Source organism: Canis aureus, chromosome 18 (assembly GCF_053574225.1).
Source record: "Canis aureus isolate CA01 chromosome 18, VMU_Caureus_v.1.0, whole genome shotgun sequence".
NCBI classification, from domain to species: domain Eukaryota; kingdom Metazoa; phylum Chordata; class Mammalia; order Carnivora; family Canidae; genus Canis; species Canis aureus.
In genome coordinates, this window is record NC_135628.1 from 24161736 (window position 1) to 24186582 (window position 24847).

Consider the following 24847-nt stretch of genomic DNA (forward strand, 5'->3'; position numbering starts at 1 on the left):
TAAGGGTCAGCTGCGCGCTGCTGTTTGAAATTGTATCAAAGAGAATGAAACATTCTCACTCTCGGCCGGAGGAACGAAGTCACTTGGACACCGGGAAGCAGCTTCGACTTGTGCCCAGGTGCAGAGCTTCCGATCAGGCGGCGTTCCTGAAGGGAGCATTCCTTATTTTTCTTCAATTGGTAATTTCCGAGGAAACACGGTCCTACCTCCACTTCTCAGTCCAGATCCGAGGTTGATGCCTTCACCCACAGCTCAGCTTTGCTTTGAGCTTATCATTTTACCTAAGCTCATGCCCACAAGTCTTCGTTGTCTTTTTTTTTTTTTCTTTGTACGGTGAGACACCCTACGGGTTCTTCTGGTTCGCGGTCTCTGTGGTTTCCCAGAGGCAACAAATAGGACTTTGGTGGATCACAGGTTTGTTCCTGCTGGTTTAGGATGATTGGTCATTGTTCTTGCTCACATCTTCGGATTTTGGATACACTGGAATCCACAGGAGCACTGGGAATAACTGCTAAAATGTAAAGTTCTTATTTAAGTAATCTCTAAGCCCCAGGTGGGGCTGGAACTCCCCATCCTGAGATCCAGTTGCATGCCCTTCTGACTGAGCCAACCAAGGTGCCCTGACCTAGTTTATTAAAAAACGAAAACAGCCATGTGGGGCACCTGGCTGGCTCAGGCAGTAGAGCATGCAACTCTTGATCTCAGGGTGGTGAGTTCAGGATCCACGCTGGGTGTAGAACTTACTTAAGAAATTAAAAAAAAAAATTCGCTTACTTTGAAACTTACTGAACATTTACAAATGCAGTATAAGAGACTATAATGCAGACATGATGCTCCATCACCCAAATACTTTTATTTCCTACGTAACCACAGTACAATCACCAAAATCAGGACGTTTGTATTGATACATTACTACTATCTGATCCTTGGATTGGCTTGCTTTGCCAAATGTCCCAGTGTCTTTATAAAAAGGATCCAGTTTAGACTTATTGTTGCCTTACTCATACTTTTATTTAGCCTTACTCATATTTCTTTCTTTAGTCTCCTTCATTCTGGAACATTTCCTCAGTCTTTCCATGACACTCAAGACATTAACACTATTAAAGATCACAGCTGGGCAGCCCTGGTGTTGCAGCGGTTTGGCACCGCCTGCAGCCTGGGGTGTGATCCTGGAGACCCGGGATCAAGTCCCATGTCGGGCTCCCTGCATGGAGCCTGCTTCTCCCTCTCCCTGTGTCTCTGCCTCTGTGTGTGTCTATGAATAAACAAATAAAATCTTAAAAAAAAAAAGATCACAGCTATTTTGTAGAAGTTCTTCAATGCAGATTTATTTGATATTTTCTTGTGACTGGATTCAGATTAAACATCTTTGGCAGGATTACCTCAGAAATGATGCCATGGTCTTCACATTGCACCTCTCAGGTTGTGCACAGTTTCAAGTTGTCCCATCACCTGAGGTGTTCACTTCGATAACCTGGTTAAGGTGGTGTCTGCTGGGCTACTGCAATGACTCTTCGTCTTTGTTATTAATAAGGACTTTGTGAAGAGATACTTTGAAAGTATAAAAATGCCATTCCTCTTCAAGCTTTTTGGTTCACTAATTTATTCCTATCAGTATGGCTTGATTTCCGTGGGTTATAATCTATTACTGTCATTATCTTGAAGTTCAAATCCTCTTCAATTTTGCCAGTGAGAGACCTGTAAGCTTCTTTGTGTTCAGACGCATCCCATGATTCTTTGAGCACTCTCTACTCCTTGGCCCAGAAGATGCTCCAGGCTCACCTTACACCTTTCCCTGGTCCAGTCCTGGAATCAGCCATTTCTCCAAGGAATGCTGGGTCTTTCAATGATACGTAGAGGCCAAGATCTGAGCTTTAGGTTTTCTCATTGTGAGGTCTTTGCTCCCAAACCCTTTCATGGGCATTGCTAGGAAATATATACTATAGACAGACATATACATCTGTACAGATTTCTGTATCTATATGTATTAGAAACTATGAGTTTACACTGATAACCGCCAGTTCGAGCCCAAGATTGCAGGATTTTATTTTCCTCCTGTATTTGTAACTTCCTCCTTGGATAGTGAGAAACTTGGCCCCTACTGTTTTTTTCTAAAGATTTTTAAAAAGATTTATTTATTCATGAGAGAGAGGCAGAGACAGGCAGATGGAGAAGCTCCCTGTGGGGAGCCCAATGTGGGACTTGACCCCAGGACCCCAGTAACATGACCTGAGCCGAAGGCAGTCACTCAACCACTGAGCCACCCAGGTGCCCTTTGGCTCCTACTGTTTATACTTATTTTGAGCAGTTCCCTTGTATTAGCCAATTTTTAATTGTGGCCACTGACTTCTTGTCTTATGCAAACACCAATATATCGAAGGACCCTGCTGGGATCAAAGACCTAAAATAATTTCAGTGGTGGCTGAAGTTTAAATGAGAGTGAGCATGGTGCTGTGTGGAAGTGGAGGGGTAGGCAACACCAGATCTTAACTGAAATAATCTAGGTGGAGTGCTGCATGAGGCAATGGGAGACAACGGGAATCTAGGGCTGAGGAATGCAGAGTTCAGTAGTGATCAGTTGGGGGAGGGGTAGGTGAAAATCAGGAGTGGGGTCACAGGAAGTAAACTTCTAATTTTAAGATGGCAAAGTAAATATATTTCTGCCTCCCTTTCCTCTTGAGAATCCTCTCAAAGTAAGAGAGGAAACAAGATCTTTGATTATACCAGGAGATAACCACAATCTCAAACCACATTTTCTGAGGACTGAATTGCACATGGAGGAACAGTAATGACTTAAAAGAGCGAAGTAAGGTCAAATTCCTAAAAGGTACACACTGATATCCCTAGAGAAGGCTGAAAAGCCTCAGAAATTAAGAGCCACCAGGTACCTACCATAGAAAGGTAGACTGAAAATCTCTATGTGATGCAGTTAGAATCTCATGTTGAATGATGCAACCTGAAAATGTCTTTTCATACTATCAAATTATTGGGATTGAGTTTGGTGCCATGTTCGAATGGATTGAATTTTATGACATTGTTGGTGTATTAGTTAATGGTCACCCTTAAAAAGCAAAATTTCTGGGGCACCTGGGTGGCTTAGTTAAGTACCCAACTCTTGATTTTGGCTCAGATCATCTCAGGGTCGTGGCATTGAGCCCCATATCACACTCTGAGCTAGGCATGGAACCTGCTTAAGATTCTCTCTCCCCTCCTCCCTCTGCCCTTCCCCCATTTCTCTCCCTCTCTTAAAAAACAAAAAAGCCCATTTCCTTTAAATACTCCTTTAACCTGGCCTATGCAGGAAATTTTCAATTTTTGCTGTTAGTAGTATATAAGGTAAAAGGAATATAGACTGCTTGGCTAATAATTGTTTAGTAAATGGCTCATTTTTGTGATTCAAAATTTCCTTAAAGACTATAATGTCAGGTTTCTGAAAGCTAGGTCAGAATTGTAATTCAGTACTTTTTAAAATTTTTCTAGATTTAAAGATTTTATTTATTTATTCATGGGAGAGGCAGAGACATAGGCAGAGGGAGAAGCAGGCTCCCTATTGGGAGCCTGATGTGAGACTCAGTCCCAGGACCCCAGGATCATGACCTGAGTCTAAGGCAGACGCTCAACAACTGAGCCACCCAGGTGCCCTAGGTACTGTTTTTTATAGCAAGTTTTTTTTAAAGACACTGAATTTTCAGGGCGTTTGGGTGCCCCAGTCCGTTAAGCATCTGCCTTTGACTCAGGTCATGTGATCCTGGAATTCCAGGATCCAGTCCCACATCAGGCTCCCTGCTCAGCAGCGAGTCTCCTCCTCCCTCTGACACCTCTCTTGTGCTCTCTTTCAAATAAATAAAATCTTTTAAAAAAAAGACATTAAAGTTTCATGTTCAATTTGTGATTTTTAAAAGTATATACTAAAAACTGCTGTGTCTTCAAATAGTGTCACTGCGAAGGATGAACATTAACATATCACATGCTTACTAAAAAGAAAGTAGAGCTCTTTATATAAAGGACAGGAATTTTGTGAGGGGAAGAAAGGAATAGAAAAAATACTTGCTAGGGTGTCGGACTTTGGTTTTGGTTTGGGTCAGGATCTTGGACTGGGGGATAGAGCCCTGCCTCTGGCTCCTTGCTTGGACAGAGGGTCTGCTTGAGGAGTCTCTCCTTCTGCATCCACCCTGCCCTCCAGTGAATAAATCAATTTGAAAAACAACAATTTGCCAATATATTGTGCCATTATCATGGGAATGACCATCATAGAATATTTCCAAGGCAGAAAATAGGTATTTACTAACTACTGAGATTACTAACGCCCCCCTAATAACCCCCACAACCCCCCCAAACCCACTTTATTATAACCTACATCATACCTGTCTACATACGTATCATAGTGTATTCTAGTCAGTTTACACAGCCTAAAGAAAAGGCTAGTCCATTTAAAATATTTCCAACAGTGCTGCACATTCCACATGGGAAGTATTGTATTAATAGAATTAAATTATAATATGACAAATGTTCTTCACTCAAAAAAATTAAACTGGACATTTTTTCAGTGGAGTACAAAATTGAAAACCCAATATAAAAATGTTCAAAATAGGCAAATCTAGGGACAAAGATTTAATGGTTGTCTAGGGCTAGGGTGTCTCGGGGGTATAACTGGGTTGGATAATATCCCCCCAAAATTCACGTCCACTTGGAACTTCAGAATGTGACCTTATCTGGAAACAGATTCTTAGCAGATGTCCTTAGTAAGATAAGGTCATACTAGATTGGGAGGAGGGTTGGGTAAATCCAATGACTGCTGTCCTTATCACACCATATGAAGACACAAGGGACACACACAGGAAAGGTGGACATGTGAAGACAGAGGCAGTGATTGAAGTGCCCTGGTTATAAGTCAGTGAATGTCAAGGATTGCCACAACTACCAGAAGCTAGGGGAAAGCTGGGCAATTTTTGCCTCAGAACTCCATGAAGCAATCCTGCCAACATCCTGATTTAGGACTTCTGGCTTCCTGAGTTGTGAAAGAAGTTGTTTCTGTCGTTTTAAGTCACCAAGTTTGTGGTAATTTATTTCAGGAGTCACAGGAAACTAATATAGAGGAAAATGGGGAATGATTGCTAATGAGTATGGGGTTTCTTTCTGTGGTGATGAGAATGTTCCAAAATTGGGATGATGATTACACAACTCTGAATATATTAAGTACCACTGAATGATACACTTTAAATGGGTGAATTGTATAATACGTGAATTATATTTCAGTAAAGCAGTTTCATGCATAAAAACCTCAAATAAAAAATATATTATGCTTTTTTAAAAGACATTTATTTTTTAGAGAGTGAGAGCGACAGAGAACGTGCATGCATGCGTGCACGCAGAGGGAGGGGCAGAGAGACAGGGAAGAGTCTTAAGCAGTGGAGGAGCCCCATTTGGGAGCATCACTCCCAATCCTGAGATCATAACCTGAGCCAAAACCAAGAGTTGGATGCCTAACCGACTGCACAATGCAGGCACCCCTATCATTATGTTTTTTATTATCTCTTTTTCATTTAAACATTTTTAGGATTTAAGATTATGACCCCTATATAAAAAAAAGAATGAAAATTAAAATAGAAACACAGCTTCACAAATTTTAAAAGCAACCATTGCCTAACACGTTTAAAATGTAGGATGAATAAAACTTAGCAGTCTATTTTAAGTTAAAAAATATTTAATATTGTTGGATAAAAACACTGATGGTGACAGCTTTACATGGCTCATTCCATACATTCTGTAAGGTAAAAGGGCAAAACATTACTAGGAAAGAAATGAGTAGTTGGGTTTGTAAAAGATTTATTGACCACATAAAAGCAATTAATACGAGATGACAAACATTTAACTCAAATCATTACAAAACTTTTATGGGATAACGGTCAAATCTCTCTGATGTGTCCTGCTAAGGAAAAGAAATCATGTATATTTTTAATCCATAAGAAGTTCAAAGTCAACATTGATATTGTATAACTATCAGTGCTATTCTAGTAACCTAGAAATTTGCTATAAATAGCTTTGTCTTTTGCTAATCATTCTTACTATGATTTTATTTTATTTAACAGTGAGGACTGAAGAGGCATAATCATTTTTTAACCACTGGATAAAACAGTACTATAAATTAATGAGGGTGCTAGGCTTGGCATTTTGTGTTTAAAAGATGGAATATATTTAATTGGATTGAATATATTTCATGAGGACTTGGGTACATTTTAAGCCCAAAATGTGTTTATGAAGCTCAGTGAGAGAATATGTATACTTGACTCACTGGCTTGCTTTTAAAATGGAATAAATTTGGCACTAAATGGAACAAATGAAGACAAGCAAAATTAGGTGAGACGAAGATGCTTCATCAGGGTTGCCTGTCTTGACTTACAATTCATACTATTTCTTAGTTCTTGACTGAACAGAAACAAATAGACCTAACTACATAGCACTTCTATGATGTATGAAAATAGAATCTAGAGCTAAGATGAGATCGCTTCACTGATGAGCCAATCCCCCACTCTGCCATAATCATAGTTACAAATGTGAAATTCATTCAAGAATTCATATTTTCACCAAACGCTTATGATTTTTCAAGTTTTCTTGCTAGATATGTCTTGGTAGTGGCCAGCTAAAATATGGTCTTTGAATTAAGCAAGGAAATTCATATAAAAGAAACATCTATCTTATAGCGATCTTACTTTACTTGAAATTTCCTTTAAAAAAACAAAACAACAGAAACACCAAACTAAAACTTCGTAACCAAACTCTTGGAACAAAGCACTGTTGGCCATATTTCTGAGTCTCCGATAAATCTTGAAGTCCATTCACTTTTCATGTTTCAAGTGTTTCTTCATTTGCTCCACAAGTATCAACAACACAAATTAAACAACTTGTTACTGGGAAAGCTCGGACTTTGGAGTTGGCAACCCATTTGTCTGTCTCAGTATTATATTCAAGGATGTGTCCTAATCGACCCACACCTTGAAAACCAGCCAAGACATAAACTATAGAGCCAACTGCTGCACACTTCACTGTTACACCCTTCCATGGCATTGGCGAGACCATCTTCCACTCGTTTAATTTAATATCATAATATTCCACATTGTCCAGACCACCTTCAAAAGAATGAGATAACATGAACAATAGTATTAACAATTCTAAGATCTCTTAAAGTAATAATTCTTTGCATCTTCCCAACATTTTATTAGAAACATTTTCAAACATGCAGAACAGTTAAGAATCTTACAATGAATGCCCATATCTACCATCTATTTTTATTTTTACTTTAACAGAGTAAAAACTTAATTTTTACTTGAATCCTAAATATGTATATTTATTTTACAAAATGAAAAATGTTCTATCTGTTCTGGGAAAGTAAACAAATAGTGGATTTTCTCTCTGATTAACTTTGACTATAATTATTCAAGTCTTTATCCTGCCATTTATCTTTTAGCAGTTGATGGAAAACAGCAATGGCAAGAGATAGAAGGGAAGGAAGGTATTTGTTATACATAAGTAATGCCTAAAGGTATTGACTAAAATGAAGTTTACGGACTATAGATTCAGTTCAGATTCTTTTTAAAGAAATTATTTAAGATTTTTTCTACAAACTATTTAAGAAAATAAAAAATCAAATTTACTCATTTAAATAATAGTGATATCGATATTTTCATGCAATGTTTAAAAAATTCAAATGTTTCTGTGACTTAACAGTTCTTTAGCTAGTGTGATACTATCAGCCAGGAGGTATTTGGAAATGTGTGAAGCTGAGACTGTCACAATGACTGGCCATTACCTACATTTCATGGATAGGGATGTTAAACATACTGCAATGTTTCATAAAATATATTAGTTCCCAGAAAATATAAATATAATCCCATATGTGACAAATGCTTATATTTAGATTTTAAGAAATGTTTCAAAGATTTATGAGGAGAGATCATGCAAACCACTAGGTAAGTTGAACAGTGAATAAAGGTCACATACCCAAGCCGTTCTGACCACCTACAGCAAATATCTTGTCTTTTACAAATACCAGTCCATGATTCTTCCTGGCCTCAATCATTGGACACAGCTCAGTCCATCTGGAAAATAAGCGAAAGATTTTAGAGTACTTGTTCCCAGGAAGTGAAGTACTCATACTAATTCATTAGAAAGGTTTGTTATCCCAATTAAGTACTCATTTACTACTCACATGTGTTCACACCCATGCACCTCTGAAACATTAGAAAAAAAAAGGTCGATGTGGTTTTGAGTAATTTATTTATAGGTAGGTAAATGGGGATTTTATTCCTTTCAACTCCTACAGAATATGAGAAATAAAGAATATCTAGAGACGACTAGCACATCTTTAGAAGAAATCCACTTCCTAATTCATAGTAATTTGTTAAGATAGTAACAAAAAAGAAAAGAAAGATACTTAATATAAAATACGAATATCATCACATACGGTTTTAATTAATATTTATGTATGAGTAAAACACAAATTTAACATTGGGCCCTAGCAATCAGCAAATTAGTAGTATCTGTTACTATTCATATGTCCACCTTCAAATGTACACTTACAACTTTAGGCAGCACTAGTAACAAAAGTATTTATTCTGTCAAATTTAATAACTTACTAGCATGTTGTTTTGTTCATGGCCACTATTATAAATAATGAGATTCAGAACATAAATGTGGACATTTAGTGTTGAAGAACACTAATTTAGGGATGCCTGGGTGGCTCAGTGGTTGAGTCTGCCTTTGACTCAGGTCATGATCCCAGGGTCCCGGGATCAAGTCCCACATCAGGCTCCCTGCATGGAGCCGGCTTCTCCCTCTGCCTGTGTCTCTGCCTCTCTCATGAGTAAATAAATAAAATCTTAAAAAAACAAACAAACAAACACTAATTCATAGGTAGCAGCCTCATATACAAAGACAACTGTATTATTATTTTTTTCTGTGAGACTCAATCCCTTCTTTTATATTCAATCCCAAACACACAAGTGACATTTGTGGTTGTGAAGGTAGTACTGGGACACAGGCTTGTTTCTCAAGAGCTAACATAAACCAAAACTAGCCAACAAAAGGGTAATATGACATAAGCGTAACTCTCTAATATGGTCATTTATCTCTCTTTTAAATAATTTACTAAATTTAACTTTTCAAAATATAATTAAGACATAATGATTAACTCTGAAATATTAACAACTGTTTGCTTTATATTAATAAAATTTTGTTTTAAAAGTGGTTTGACAGTTGCCACATTCATTTTCAGAGCACTCTGTAAGGTGAGGTGGGCAACACTGTTCCTTTTTTTTCCCTAGGGTCAACACACGTGCTCCTCTAAGTAAAAAAACCAGCATATAGCTCAGAGGTGGGAGCCAGTACGGGGCCTCCAATGTTTCTCTATGCAGTGAGCTTCAAATGGTGAGCTGTCAAAGTGTATTAAATACAGTCTTTAACTTGGAAAAATTCAAAATATATACCCCTTTCTTCTACACACATGTCCATGATATAAAATAAGAGCGTATTTTTAATGTAGGGTCATCTTTGACTTATGATGGTTCAAATTAGGATTTTTTGACTTCATGATAATGCAAAAGTGAAACACATACAGTAGAAACTGTACTTCACATTTTGAATTTTGATCTTTTTCTGGGCTAGCTATATGTTTTTCATGATGAGCCATTCTGTACCAGCCATTCTGGTACAGAATGGAAAAAATTGGAAAGAATTCCTATAAAATTCCTTTCACTGAAAGTGAAAGCCATTCACTTTCAGTAGTCAATACATTACATGAGATATTCAACACTTTTTTGTAAAAGTTTTTGTGTTAGATGATTGTGCCCAACTATAGGCTAATGTAAGTATTCTGAGCATGTTTAAGGTAGGCCAGGCTAAGCTATGATGTTCAGTAGGTTAGTTGTATTAAATTTATTTTCTTTTTTTTAAAAAATTTATTTTCAAGGTAACAATATTTACAACTTACAATGGGTTTATCAGGATGAAACCTCATTATAAGTGGAGGAAACTCTTGAAGGTTTAGAGTTTAGGTCCTTGCTCTCCCTGACCTGAACTTCATTTTTTAAATTTTTAAAAATTTTAAAAGATTTTATTTATTTATTCATGAGAGACACACAGAGAGAGAGGCAGAGACACAGGCAGAGGGAGAAGCAGGCTTCATGCAGGAAGCCCGATGTGGGACTCGATCCTGGGACGCTGGGACCACTTCCTGAGCCCAACCAAGGCAGATTCTCAACTGCTGAACCACCCAGGCATCCCCCCGACCTGAACTTTAGTGTTTAGAAGCTTTTCTTAAAATTCTGACTACAGAAACTGTCATGTTATTTCCAAAGGTTTCGATTCTTAGTAGCTTCCAATTAAACCACTATAGTTACAAAACACTTAAAACGCAAAAAAGGGGCAGCCCCGGTGGCTTAGCGGTTTAGCGCTGCCTTCTGCCCAGGGTGTGATCCTGGAGACCATGGGTCGAGTCCCACGTCAGGCTCCCTGCATGGAGCCTACTTCTCCCTCTGCCTGTTTCTCTCTCTTTCTCTCTTTCCCTCTCTGTATCTCTAATAAATAAAAAATCTTAAAAAAAAAACAAAAACAAAAACGGAAAAAATTGGAAAGAATTCCTATAAAAAATAACTTAGGTGGGCAGATCACATATTAAAAAAAGGAAATCATGGTAGCATATTACTTTTCATTTTGACATCTGGATAATTATAGTCACACTAGCTTTTTACTTAGGAAAATTTAAAAGCATTGAAGAGAATTTAAGTTTCACACATAAGCTCAATATATACAAAAGAAATGCAAACTTGTGTGAGTTTTAAGATATTCCCCAAATTAAATGTATTCACCTAGTTTTAAAAAAATATTGAAGTTACAGAATTCCTTTATACTTTTCCCCTGCTACTACGAATAAGAATATATTGATTTACACTCATAGTGTCTGATTAAAGATCTTAAAATTTAGAATCCTAGAGTTTATCTGATATGTGTTCAACTTTAAGAGATTTTTTTATAAATGAAAAAATAGTTAGGAAGCAGGACAAAGAGACTAGTTTTCCAACTAGTATGTTGTAATACCTTTTGAGCATAAGGTGTCTGAGAGACTGCCATAGGAGGGTAAAGAGTTGGCATATAACTCTATAGTTTGGGACAAGATGGGCCAGATAGCTCAACTGATGGATGACAGAATGAGATAAGGGGTATTCTCAGCATGCCCTGGCAAGTACTAAAGATACATTCTGAAAAACACTGAGTAGTAGTAAATGTGATGATCTCAAAGACATTTTCTAGTCTCAATACTTTTTTAAAAGATTTATTTTAGAGAGAGAAAGAGAGGGAGAGGATCTCCAGCAGACCATACATTCTGAAAAACACTGAGTAGTAGTAAATGTGATGATCTCAAAGACATTTTCTAGTCTCAATACTTTTTTAAAAGATTTATTTATTTTAGAGAGAGAAAGAGAGGGAGAGGATCTCCAGCAGACCACCTGGTAAGTGTGAAGCCCGATTTGAAGCTTGATCTCATGATCTTGAGGATCATGACCTGAGCCAAAATCAAAGAATTGGAGGCTACCTGACTGAGTGAGGCACCCAGGTGTCCCTAGTCTAAAAAGATCAGTTTCAAGATAAGCTGCTTTCCATTCTAACACTGGTAAGTAACCAGTTGAACAAAAAAATGAGAAAAGAACAATTGTAACTACAGTTTTGTTTGGGAGAGAAGTTATTGATTTTAAATCCTTTAAAAGTAGGTGGGAAGCATAAATAATTGCACAATGGTTAATCATAGTTTATAATTAAATTCTTACTTTTCATTAAAAAAAACAAAACCAATACCTGGATTAGAAGACTTCTATGTTTTGTAATCTGGCAATACTTCCTAAATATAAAACTTGAGCATAAAAACTTTGGCATAGCATTTAAGTTGAACATATGTACCCAATAGCTTGTTCTGGTAAAGGAAGAACAATCCTTTCAAATCAATAAATAACTTTTCTTATCAAATCTCTTTGGATGTTTCTGAGTATCAACAAAAAATCTGACTGGGGTATTACCTGTAGTCATTTCCTTAGAAATGTACTTACTCCATCCCTCACCCCACCCCTTTCTGTAATTGGCATATCACCTTTGGCTACATTGAACAAGTTCCATCATTAACTACAAGGTCAGAAAATCTGGCTAACCACTTATTTCGTTAGCATTTTGCCTTTTAAAAAGCAACTATTTACATGCCAGATTTAAGAATAATCATACTGACTAAATATGTATCCAAACATACTTTAGTAAGCATGAAATCAGAATTAAGACATTATACCTAGGGGTATGATTTATTAATGACACTAATCAATATATAGTATTTCCAATTAAAGGCAAATTTACTACCAATCATAAATTCTTGCCCCTCCTTCCCTACATTTCCTGACCTCAAATAAAAATATTTTATGAATTTGATGAATCAGTCAGAATTGTCTCATTCATAGGCAATTACTGCAATATTGCAATTATATGCAGGAACAGAAAGAGAGGGGCTCCCACAGGGTATATAAGACAAAACACAGAGGAAGGGTCCAGGCCATAAACATGTCCCTAAACCAACACATTCAAAAGTGTGTGTGCATTCTTAATACAAGAACTAAATTTTTCTGTTGAGTCCTTCTGCTTTTTGCCATCTTCTTCCTCTGAACTTACAGAATACATTTAACTGTGAAATAAGACTTTTTTTGTTTATACACAGTGTAGTTTTAATGAGTTATGCATAAGGTTAGTCCCACACACTTCCACAAATAAGTTTATAAACCCTTAAATCTAAAGAAAGAAAGAAGTTATTTGAAAGGTGAATTATAAACATTGTAACTTCACTGATTTAAGAATAGGTCCATTCCCATATGATTTTAAAATTAAGACTTTTAAATGGATACATACGTTTCTGTGGCAGGATCATAAACCTCACAGGAATTCAGCACTCTCCCAGAAACATTGTTCCCTAAACTTCCACCACAAACATAGATCAGGCCATTGGCTTCCACCATCCCATGGCTGCAGCGCTGAGTCAACATGCTGGGCTTTGTGTGCCAACTTTCAGTTCTGGTGTCATAGCACTCAAATAAATATAGAGCTGAGTTTCCTGTTTAAAAAAAAAAAGACTCCATCATGCTTAATTTAGTGTATGTGTGGGTTTGGAGCAAGCTGATGGTAGAGCCGGGTCATTAGTTCCTAGAGGAAAGAATTTAAAGTTATAGTCTTCTCTAAACTTAATTTACACTAACAGCAAAATGGAGGAATAGCTTAAGAAAAAACTAACCCTCAATTTCTTTCAGAAATGGGCCCTCAACTTTATGGTCAACTAATATTCGATAAAGGAGGAAAGACTATCCACTGGAAGACAGTCTTTTCAATAAATGGTGTTGGGAAAATTGGACATCCACATGCAGAAGAATGAAACTAGACCACTCTCTTTCACCGTACACAAAGATAAACTCAAAATGGATGAAAGATCTAAATGTGAGACAAGAATCCATCAAAATTCTAGAGAACACAGGCAACACCCTTTTTGAACTTGGCCACAGTAACTTCTTGCAAGATACATCCAAGAAGGCAAAAGAAACAAAAGCAAAAATGAACTACTGGGACTTCATCAAGATAAGAAGCTTTTGCACAGCAAAGGATACAGTCAACAAAACTAAAAGACAACCTACAGAATGGGAGAAGATATTTGCAAATGACGTATCAGATAAAGGGCTAGTTTCCAAGATCTATAAAGAACTTATTAAACTCAACACCAAAGAAACAATCCAATCATGAAATGGGCAAAAGACATGAACAGAAATCTCACAGAGGAAGACATAGACATGGCCAACAAGCATATGAGAAAATGCTCTGCATCACTTGCCATCAGGGAAATACAAATCAAAACCACAATGAGATCCCACCTCACACCAGTGAGAATGGGGAAAATTAACAAGGCAGGAAACCACAAATATTGGAGAGGATGTGGAGAAAGGGGAACCCTCTAACACTGTTGGTGGGAATGTGAACTGGTTCAGTCACTCTGGAAAACTGTGTGGAGGTTCCTCAAAGAGTTAAAAATAGACCTGCCCTACGACCCAGCAACTGCACTGCTGTGGATTTACCTCAAAGATGCAGATGCAATGAAACGCCGGGACACCTGCACCCCGATGTTTCTAGCAGCAATGGCCACAATAGCTAAACTGTGGAAGGAGCCTCGGTGTCCACCGAAAGATGAATGGATAAAGAAGATGTGGTTTATGTATACAATGGAATATTACTCAGCCATTAGAAATGACAAATACCATTTGCTTCAACGTGGATGGAACTGGAGGGTATTATGCTGAGTGAAGTAAGTCAATCGGAGAAGGACAAACAGTGTATGTTCTCATTCATTTGGGGAATATAAATAATAATGAAAGGGAATAGAAGGGAAGGGAGAAGAAATGGGTAGGAAATATCAGAAAGGGAGACAGAACATGAAGACTCCTAACTCTGGGAAACGAGTGACTGGGTGACGGGCACTGAGGGGGGCACTTGACGGGATGAGCACTGGGTGTTATTCTGTATGTTGGCAAATTGAACACCAATAAAAAATAAATTTATTATTAAAAAAAAAGAAAAAACTAACCCTGTTTGTATAGATCTTAGAAAAAATTTTTCAAAAGGATCTGCAGGAGAGATTTATTCATTGGTAATTAATTTTAAGAAACTGGTTTGACTTCAGAAGAGAAATTAAATAAGTAACATTATGAATGTCTTCAAGCCCAGTACATATGAAGATAATTATTTAAGCTTCAAATGTTTATAGAGGAGAAAAGTGTAGTGATTTATAGATGGTAACTCCATACCTTAAAGTCTGAAAACTCCTATCTGATAATATTCTAAGGCTTATCATTTAACATTCTATAATAATCACTGCACCAGTAACAAAACTATTCTTCCTGACTACTCTCTGGCTCTGTGAGTAAGCCCTGAAGTCCTGCTGGCCCGTTTTTTTTTTTGTTTTGTTTTTTTTAATTTTTATTTATTTATGATAGTCACAAAGAGAGAGGGAGAGAGGGAGAGAGAGGCAGAGACACAGGCAGAGGGAGAAGCAGGCTCCATGCACCGGGAGCCCGACGTGGGATTCAATCCCGGGACTCCAGGATCGCTCCCTGGGCCAAAGGCAGGCACCAAACCGCTGCGCCACCCAGGGATCCCTGGCCCATTCTTAAATATACTCTCAAGGTTGTATCACTGCATGTCTCTGGTGTATTTTGATTATATACATTAACGGCAAAACATATACATCCTGTCTTATAACTTCTATACATTATAAGGGCTCAATAAAGAGTTTTAGAAATGATACCAAAAGGGACACCTGGGTGGCTTGGCGGTTGAGTGTCTGCCTTTGGCTCAGGGCGTGATCCCAGATTCCCAGGATCGAGTCCCACATTGGGCTCCCTTGCATGGAGCCTGCTTCTCCCTCTGCCTGTGTCTCTGCCTTTCTTTCTCTGACTCTCTCATGAATAAATAAATAAAAATCTTAAAATAAAACAGTTTTAATTTGGTAGATTCAGTTGATACTAAGAGGAAATAGGAAGTATATGGCAGACATAAGAAACTAAGGAAAACACTGACTTAGTAATTGCTGAAGAAATAGTTACCTACCCTACTTTTTAATAAAAAGTGTTTCTATAGAACAGTTACTTTCTATTTTCTTTAGGATTTATTGTATTTGAAATATGCTTCATTAGACATTGTATAAAAAAGGCTTTTAAAGAGGAAAAGAGTCATTTCTTAAGTCACATTTTTAAAAATCTTTAATTCTTCCCATATTAATTTGATATCTTATGAGGGGAGTAAAAACTTAAAACAGACAAGTTTGCTGAACAAAAGTAATACATTCTTTGGCCTAATATAAAAATCATCAAAAAAAAAAAAAAAAAAGACGAGGTGCCTAGGTGGTTCAGTGGTCTGCCTTTGGCTCAGGTCATGATCCTGAGGTCTTGGAGATCTAGTCCTACATCAGGTTCCCTGCATGGAGCCTGCTTCTCCCTCTGCTTGTGTCTCTGCCTTTCTCTCTGTGTCTCTCATGAATAAATAAATAAAATCTTAAAAAAATAAAGAATTAACACTTGAATTCCATACCATAGGTTTATTTGGTCTTCCTAGTTTTCATTATAAGCCCATTATTTAACTAAAGAAATTATATGAAAAGGTGAAAGCATGTTAAAGCTATTATGTATCTAGTCTACACCTAGAATATCCATTTAGAAAAATTATTCATTTAGAAAAAGATCACCACTGGACAGTAACAAAGTACCCATCAATGAGAAAGATTTTTTACAGCCAAACCCATACCCCTTGTTCTGATCAGTAAGCATAAAATACCACTACCAGTCATTATATTAAATAGTTAAAGAATAAAAGCAAATGAGAAAGATCATTCTTACTTTTTTTCTGATATAAAGAAAGAAGAGGCAGTAAGGTATAAAAAAATCTTAAAAGCATGAATGTAATAAAGAGATTTTAAAGGGTCTATTAGTAAGCCAAACTCTGAAATCTTTAAAGTAAATAATAATATGTATCTAAAACTAATCTAGGGGCGCCTGGGTGGCTCAGTTGGTTAAGTATCTGTCTTTGACTCAGGTCATGATCTCAGGGTCCTGGGATCGAGCCCCATGTGGGGCTCCCTGCTCTGTGGGGAGTCTGCTTCTCCCTCTCTCTCTGTCCCTCTCCTCATTCTCCCTTTCCCTCTCACAAATAAAAATACAATCTTTAAAAAATAAAAAATAAATGAGGGCAGCCCGGGTGGCTCAGTGGTTTGGCGCCGCCTTCAGCCCAGGGTGTGATCCTGGAGACTGGGGTTGAGTCCTACGTCGGGCTCCTTGCATGGAACCTGCTTCTCCCTCTGCCTTGTGTCTCTCATGAATAAATAAATAAAATCTTTAAAACAAAAACAAAAACAAAAACGAATCTAGATAGAACTAAAATCCAGATGGTATGAGAAAAAAATGGGACAATTAACGTAATCTAGGAAGCTGAAGTTCTTGTAAAATGATTTATAAAAAAAAAAGTAAGGTAAACCTTTAGGGAAATAGGCTCTAAAATATGACAGATATGTATTTAAATTATGTCAAAAAGACAATTGTTTATGTAAATATGAAAGCCAGGAAACGTACTTGGTAAAACACCTTCTCCCAAACAAAAATACTGAGTAAATCCTTACCGACTTCGGAACCTCCAGATGTGTAAATTTTGCCTTCTGCAGCACAGGCAGCCAGGCTGTCTCGAGGTGTGGGAGGGCCCAGTTTAGAATACCAGCTATCCTTCACAACATTATAGCAATCCATTCGTTTTATAGGGAAAAGCTGAGAGCCACCCAAAATATATACTACATTGTCCCAAAACACGCATGCTGCATCTCTTCGTTTTTCAAAGGGGCAGCGGATGTCTGTCCAGCTATAATCCTGTAACAGGAATGGAGGAAGCAATCAGTAATGAAAAAATATAATTGATACAGATGAGACAAAGATATAGTTGAGAAAGTACAAAATGTTAAGAGTATGTTAATTTGCTAGAGTACATATAACAATGTTTGGCTTAAGACAAAATCTAATTTAATCTTGTGTGATTTCTTCAGAATGTTGGTTAGTTAGGGCAGAGGGCAAGAGGAAGATGGTGACTGCTTTGGGTGTTTTCTGGTTCCAGATTAAACTCTAATACATTTGGATGTATCATTATTATCACTAAGTCTTCAATTCCTTCTGTTATTAAGGACGTTATTAATACAAGAAAATTCTAAAACAAGTTTTGTTATGTAGAAAAAAGCTTCTTTCAAATGTAAATTGGGGTGCCTGGGTAGCTTAGTTGGTTGAGCATCTGACTCTTGATTCTGGCTCAGGTCATGATCTTGGGGTTGTGGGATGGAGTCCCATGTGGGGCTCTGTGCTCAGCAGGGAGTCTGCTTGGGATTCTTTCTTTCTGCCCCTCCCCCTGCTCGCACACTCTTTCTCAAATAAATAAATCCTTAAAAACAAAAACAACAAAACCCCAAATGTAAACATACCCAACCCCTTCCCACCAGATATATAGTGATAATAACCATTGGCAGGGCACCTGGATGTCTCAGTCGGTTAGGTGTGGACTCTTGATTTGAGCTCAGGTCATGATCTTGAGTCGTGGGATCGGGCCAGGAGTCCAGATCCACGGTCACTGTGGAGTCTGCTTGAAATTCTCTCTCCCACTCCTAACTCTGGGAAACGAACTAGGGGTGATGGAAGGGGAGGTGGGCAGGGGGTGGTGGTGACTGGGTGACGGGCACCGAGGGGGGCACTTGATGGGATGAGCACTGGGTGTTATTCTATATGTTGGCAAATTGAACACCAATAAAAAATAAATTTATATATATATAAAAAGAAATTTTCTCTCCCTTTCCCTCTGCCCTTCCCCCAGCTCTCACACACGTGCACTCTCTCTAAATAAATAAATAAAATCTTTTTTTTAAAAGATTTTATTTATTTATTCATGAGAGACATAGAGAGGCTGAGAGATAGGCAGAGAGAGAAGTAGGCTCCATGCAGGAAGCCAGATGTGGGACTCGATCCTGAGACTCTCAGATCACACCCTGAGCCAAAGGCAGATGCTCAACTGCTGAGCTACCCAGGCAGCCCTAAATAAATGAAATCTTAAAAGAATCATCAGATAATATGAAGCTTAAACTGCTGTTATCCTACTGATGTCTAAAGCTAGAAGGTATTTTGTGGACTTCTGTGATACTAACTTTTTTTTTTTTTTTTTTTAATTTTTATTTATTTATGATAGTCACAGAGAGAGAGAGAGAGGCAGAGACATAGGCAGAGGGAGAAGCAGGCTCCATGCACCGGGAGCCCGACGTGGGATTCGATCCCGGATCTCCAGGATCGCGCCCTGGGCCAAAGACAGGCACCAAACCTCTGCGCCACCCAGGGATCCCAATATTAACTTTTTTAATGAAGATTTTATTAGAGAGAGCAAGCAAGAAAGAGAACATAAGTGGGGGGAGAGGTAGAGGGAGAATGAGAAGCAGACTCCCCAATGAGTGCCGGGAGCCCAATGCAAGGTTTGATCCCAGGACTACAGTATCATGACCTGAGCTGAAGGCAGAGGCTTAACTGACTGAACCACCCAGGCATGCTGTGATATAAATTTTTAAAAAATATTCAGTTGAGCCAGTATATTCAGCTGAAATCTTAAAGCCGTGATATTTACTATGAAATATTAGACTGGTCTGGAAACTCACTTTTTTCTTCTGGATTAGAGATGAGCATGTATCAGTACTTCACAATAATGGCTGTTTGTTCACATTATCATTTAGTTTCCTTATTATGTTTGGTACATCCAAAGATACCTTTTTCTATGTAAATGTATGGGGATTTCTCCCAAAGCCACAGTATCTTGGATCCTCCCCTTTTTTTTTTGAACAAGGCGGCTACATTGTTCCTGCTGCTTTCTGAAAATATCTGAACACAATTAGGGTCAGACAGAAATCCAAACAATTCCTGATCTCATTGAGCAAAGCAGTGGTATGATTATTAACACTGAGTTCCGGGATCCCTGGGTGGCGCAGCGGTTTAGCTCCTGCCTTTGGCCCAGGGCACGATCCTGGAGACCCGGGATCGAGTCCCACGTCGGGCTCCCAGTGCATGGAGCCTGCTTCTCCCTCTGCCTATGTCTCTGCCTCTTTCTCTCTCTCACTGTGTGCCTATCACAAATAAATAAAATAAAATAAATTTAAAAAAACAAAAAAAAACAAAAAAACACTGAGTTCCCTTTGGGAAAATCTGATGGATATCTACCACACTAGTATCCAATGTTTCAGCCATTCAATAGATTAGATCAAAGCATCACAGAATATAAAGAATGGTCTCAGGAAAAAAAAAGAGCCTGTCATATGGAATACTTGACTCCTAGTGATGATAAACATTTTTAAGTGACCAAAAAAATAAAAGTCTTAATCCTTGTTTTATTCTCAGATTAGGATCTATGTGGCCCCCTCGGTTACTCAGTAGTATACCTACTGGCATTCACATAAAACTATAGGGTAAATATAACATTTTTCTAAAGTTTTACTCAATGGATACTGAATAACCGGGGAAAATTATTATTTTAAGATCTTATTTGAGAGACAGCGAGAGAGAGAGAGAGAGAGTGAGAGAGAGCATGCACAAGTGAACACACGGAGGGGAGGGCAGAGGGAGAAGCAGAATCCCTGGTGAGAAGGGAGTGTGACTCTGAGATCATGACCTGAGCTGAAGGCAGATGCTTAACCAACTGAACCACCCAGGCTCCCCCTGGGAACAATTATTGTTAAAATTTGTTTTCTTAGAGTTGCATACCACAGAATGAAAAAAAAAATAATAAGAGAAAATAATGACCATACTCTACAAAGAGTGATCCCTCAAGAGTGAACTAATGCTTCTCTTACATATTCTATAAATCTACTCATAATTCCTACCTGACCAAGATCATTAGCAGAGATATAAAATTATTAAGATAGTGTTAACTCAGTGAATCTCAAACTCTTGCCACTCTTACATCCAATTTGTTTGATACTGATCATTAGAGAGCAATATGGAAACTTTTCTATAGTTTCTAAAGATATCCACAGGAACACTATCTTTCCTTGCTCTTCCTTAATTTCAGGATTAGAAAATGGGTGACATATTCTTTTAAATGATCTCTAAGACCTGCTACTCTTCACATTAAAAATAATTGCTGGGATACCTGGGTGGCGCAGCAGTTGAGGATCTGCCTTTGGCTCAGGGCCTGAAGTCCGGGGATCAAGTCCCACATCAGGGTCCCTGAGAGGAGCCTGCTTCTCTCTCTGCCTGTGTCTCTGCCCCCCTCTCTCTCTCCGTCTTTCATGAATAAGTAAAATCTTAAAAAAAAAAAAAAAATTGCCGATGTAGGGGCTGGACTTAAAATACAAACAAAATACATTTTAACTAAATGCACTTAACATTTAGATACTAGGATACGGAGTTCCAAAAAAAGGGGAAATAACTCCCCAGAATTTGGCAGAAATAATTCCCTTAATTTTCAAATACTATTCAAGAGTTTTAGAAAGGAATAAGTGAGTGCTCATATGTACCTGTCATTTAGGGCTTTGCTAGGCTTCAGATTTAAGAATTAAAATAAACTGAATAAATTGCTCTCTTGGAACTATAAGCCCAAAGGAAAAATGATTTGCCAGTGTGCGCAGTGTGTACGTGAGTGCATGTGGGACAAGAAAGGCACATGCTTCTACTAGTAATTTGGGCTCCATTTCCTTAGATATCCTCAAGTTTTTAAATCTTTTTCAACTCTCCAAACACTGTCATTAGTCAAAGTACATGTTAGACACTAAGCGTGATCAATTGTGACCACATTTAATATTCTGCCTAATAGTTTTCTTCTAGGCAGATGAAACGACCTTTGCAAGAATTTTACTTAGAATGCAAATATGATTTCATTTTAGCTAAAATTTAATGTTTTACCTTGAGCTCATTAAATACACCCGTCAGGTATTAACTGCACCTGTGTTTGAAAATACCTGGCTTTGATTGTATGCCTGTATGTAGGGGAGCTTTTTTCCTGTATGTATAGGTAGATCTCACTGGAAAGTCTAATTCTCCCAATCTATACCTCACCCAAAACAGAATACCAAGAAGGTGATCTGATGTTTACCCTTTAATAATTTGTACTGCCTAAAAGATAACATATGTGTAGTTGAGGAAGCAAGCAGAGAAGCAAAAATATAGATGAGAAGTCAGACTTATAGGCTCCATAGATTTGAATGCCAGCTTTTATCTTAGTAGTGATGGGACTACCCCCAATCTGGGGCCTGTTTACCACTCCCTGAGCTCCTAGGTTACACCTCAAGCTAGAGGGAAAGGTAGCTTTCCTGTTAGCAACTAGATAGATACATAGCAATAGCAGTAGAGTTACAGTGTATGTGTGTGGGCAGGGAACTGTTACTCTAAAAACAATTTAATTCAGTTAAGTTTTATTGAGTATCTATTTCATGCAAAGTTCTGTGCCTGGCTGAGCAAAAGATATGAAAATGGTAAAACTGGAAAGCCTGGAAAAGACAGAGGTAGGGGGCAGCCCTGGTGGCTTAGCAGTTTAGCACTGCCTTCAGCCCAGGGCGTGATCCTGGAGACCCGGAATCGAGTCTCATGTCAGGCTCCCTGCATGGAGCCTGCTTCTACCTCTGGCTGTGTCTCTGCCTCTCTCTGTCTCTAATAAATAAATAAAATCTTAAAAAAAAAAAAAAAAAAGACAGAAGTAGAAGGAACTTTTGATATGTTACCTGTCTATGCATCCACATACATACACATTCATGTATAAAGTCCTGTCTTCCCTGGTCCTAGTCAGACTTTCTTGTCTCTGCTGTGATATACCAACACTCTAGACTTTTTTCTTTTTTTTTTTTAAAGCTGAAGGCTCTTTTTCTTGTTGTAGGCTTCCCTGACTGCTTTTTTCTAAATCCCCACCACACTAAAGTCTGGGCTTCAAGAATAAGCATTCCTATATCTTGCTCTGTGTGATTTTTCTAGCAGTAGTACAATGCTACAGGATAGTGAAATGCTTCTTGAGGTAAGGAGCTGTAATAGCTCTCTAAATTCCATAAGGCAAAAATATCAGTCTATTTTCCTTGAGAGTAAGGACTGATTTTATACTAATCCACATTCTGAAAACACATGAATCTTCAAATAATAGAAATGGCACAGATGGATTTTAATAAGACAACCAAAATCCAAAATAAAAGAATTACTTATTTTTAAGGCTTGAGAATTTTATTTTGGATCATTTTGAAAGGATACCAAAGATAGGGAAGACTGGTCTTAGAAAAAAAAGGAAGCAAAATGAACAAAAATGGCAAAACCTTAAGCTTTCTGGCAGAAATTTCAAGGAGTCCATCTGAGTTTAAGATGACCAAATCATAAGCACTTTTTGTTAAGCCATTATCTGATTTATTTTAGTTTCTAAAGGCTGTTTAAAAATAATCACAGAACTATGGCAACAATCTATATAGAAAGCAGGCTTATGCCAGATGCAAGAATATTCCTGGAAGTAGTTTCATGAAAAATACATAAAAACAGTTCTAGCTTCATTCATTTCACAAAATCACAAAGAATGGACCTCTAGGGAGTTGGGAAACACGGGCACTGAGCAAGGCTGTGGAGAAGCCTTGGGATGCACAGAGTCACTTATCTTTCAGGGATGTTAGTTCACTTCCCTGTAAAACAAAAAGCCTGAACTGGATGAATTTAGGGCTTCTCCCTTTCAGCCCTAAAATCCAATGATCTTAGGGTCCAAATGTTTTAGAAAGTACCTCTGAACAAAGAGCTACTAATTAACTTATTCATTATCAAGCACTTCCCTTTCCAGGAATTATGCTGAAATATCTTAATCATTATTTTAAAAGATACCTGAGTGGCTCAGTCTGTTAAGCATCTACCTTCAGCTCAGGTCATGATCCTGGGAGCCCTGATTCTGGGCTCCCTCTTCAGCAGGGAGTTGGCTTCTCCCTCTGCCCCTTTCCCCACTTACGCATGCTTGCTCTCAAATAAAATCTTCAAAAAAAAATTTTTAATACAACAACTAGGCAAATGGTACCAAAAGTATGGCACAAGGAAAACAACTTCTTAGAGCAAATGCTTTTAATAGTGCTAAATATCTTAACAAAAAGGTCAAAGTAAAACTAATTTAACGTTTTAAGATCTGAAAAACAGCTACTTTACTATGAGGCTGCATTTCAGCTACAAGACAGATCAGAATCAGTCTTTGCCATCCTTCCAAGTGGCACACTTACTAGGGCATTCTGGTTTTCGGAAGTAAACATTTGATCATTCCCAATAATTTCACAGGTTTTACCCATTTTGAAATACACTAACTTTCAAGAGGGTCATGCAAATATCACTGGAAACATATTAACCTCTCCAAGTACAGAAAAGGGTTTCATAAATCAGCCATTAGAAGAAAACATTTTAGTAACCCAAGTTCTTCAAGAAATATAGCATTGTAGTTAGGAAAAAAGGCTTCCACAGTGGAGGCTGGATGGGGTGGGAAGGCATGACTGTGCTATTGTAAACTGCTAGATAAAATTAGGAACAAACCCGTAAGTGGTCATTTCTCAGCTGTCAGTGATTATTAGCATTGACAAGGAGTCTGAATAAGGCCAGAGACCAGCTTAAAGGGAATTACTGGTGCTTTATCGGATCAAAAAATGTTCTTGCCTTCCACTCTCAAAAGAAAACCATACTACCAAAAACCAAAAACTCAAACCTAAACTACTCAGAAATTTAAATATGAAATGAAATTCGATCCAAAAGTGAAATCTAAGAAGGATTATGCTTGATAACACCACTTGTCCTTTGAATACAAAATAAATGAAACAGGAGGGAAGTATCCCTGTGTTAGCACTCTGCCAGGTATTTCAACACAAGATTTGCCTTTAGATGAACTCTGCTTTGTTATTTTAATTCTTGGCACAAGAAGGCATATTACCCCTTAAATGACTATCCTGAATCTTAAAATGAAGAACTTTCACTTTTAAATATGGGAAATGAGGAATCCTGAAACTGAATTAAGATCAAAGATGGAGGGATCCCTGGGTGGCTCAGCAGTTTGGCGCCTGCCTTCGGCCCAGGGCATGATCCTGGAGTCCCAGGATCGAGTCCCACGTCGGGCTCCCTGCATGGAGCCTGCTTCTCCCTCTGTCTGTGTCTCTGCCTCTCTCTCTCTCTCTCTCTTTCTCTGTGTCTCTCATGAATGAATAGATAAAAATCTTAAAAAAAAAAAAAAAAGATCAAAGATGGAG

The 24847-nt window shown here is 37.9% G+C and overlaps 1 protein-coding gene across 9 annotated transcripts in view; it reads right to left on the reverse strand.

Moving 5' to 3' along the window:
- Positions 1-5809: 5809 nt before the first annotated feature.
- KLHL7 (kelch like family member 7) overlaps positions 5810-24847 on the reverse strand; it is a 67899-nt gene continuing 48861 nt past the window's right edge. For all 9 annotated transcript variants that reach the window (XM_077856545.1, XM_077856544.1, XM_077856539.1 and 6 more), the window contains 4 exons: positions 17231-17471; positions 12934-13135; positions 7999-8096; positions 5810-7127 (listed from right to left, as the gene is read on the reverse strand). In XM_077856545.1, the coding sequence (XP_077712671.1) occupies positions 6844-7127; positions 7999-8096; positions 12934-13135; positions 17231-17471 (825 nt within the window). In that variant the 3' untranslated portion in view covers positions 5810-6843. The remainder of the gene's footprint in view (positions 7128-7998; positions 8097-12933; positions 13136-17230; positions 17472-24847) is intronic.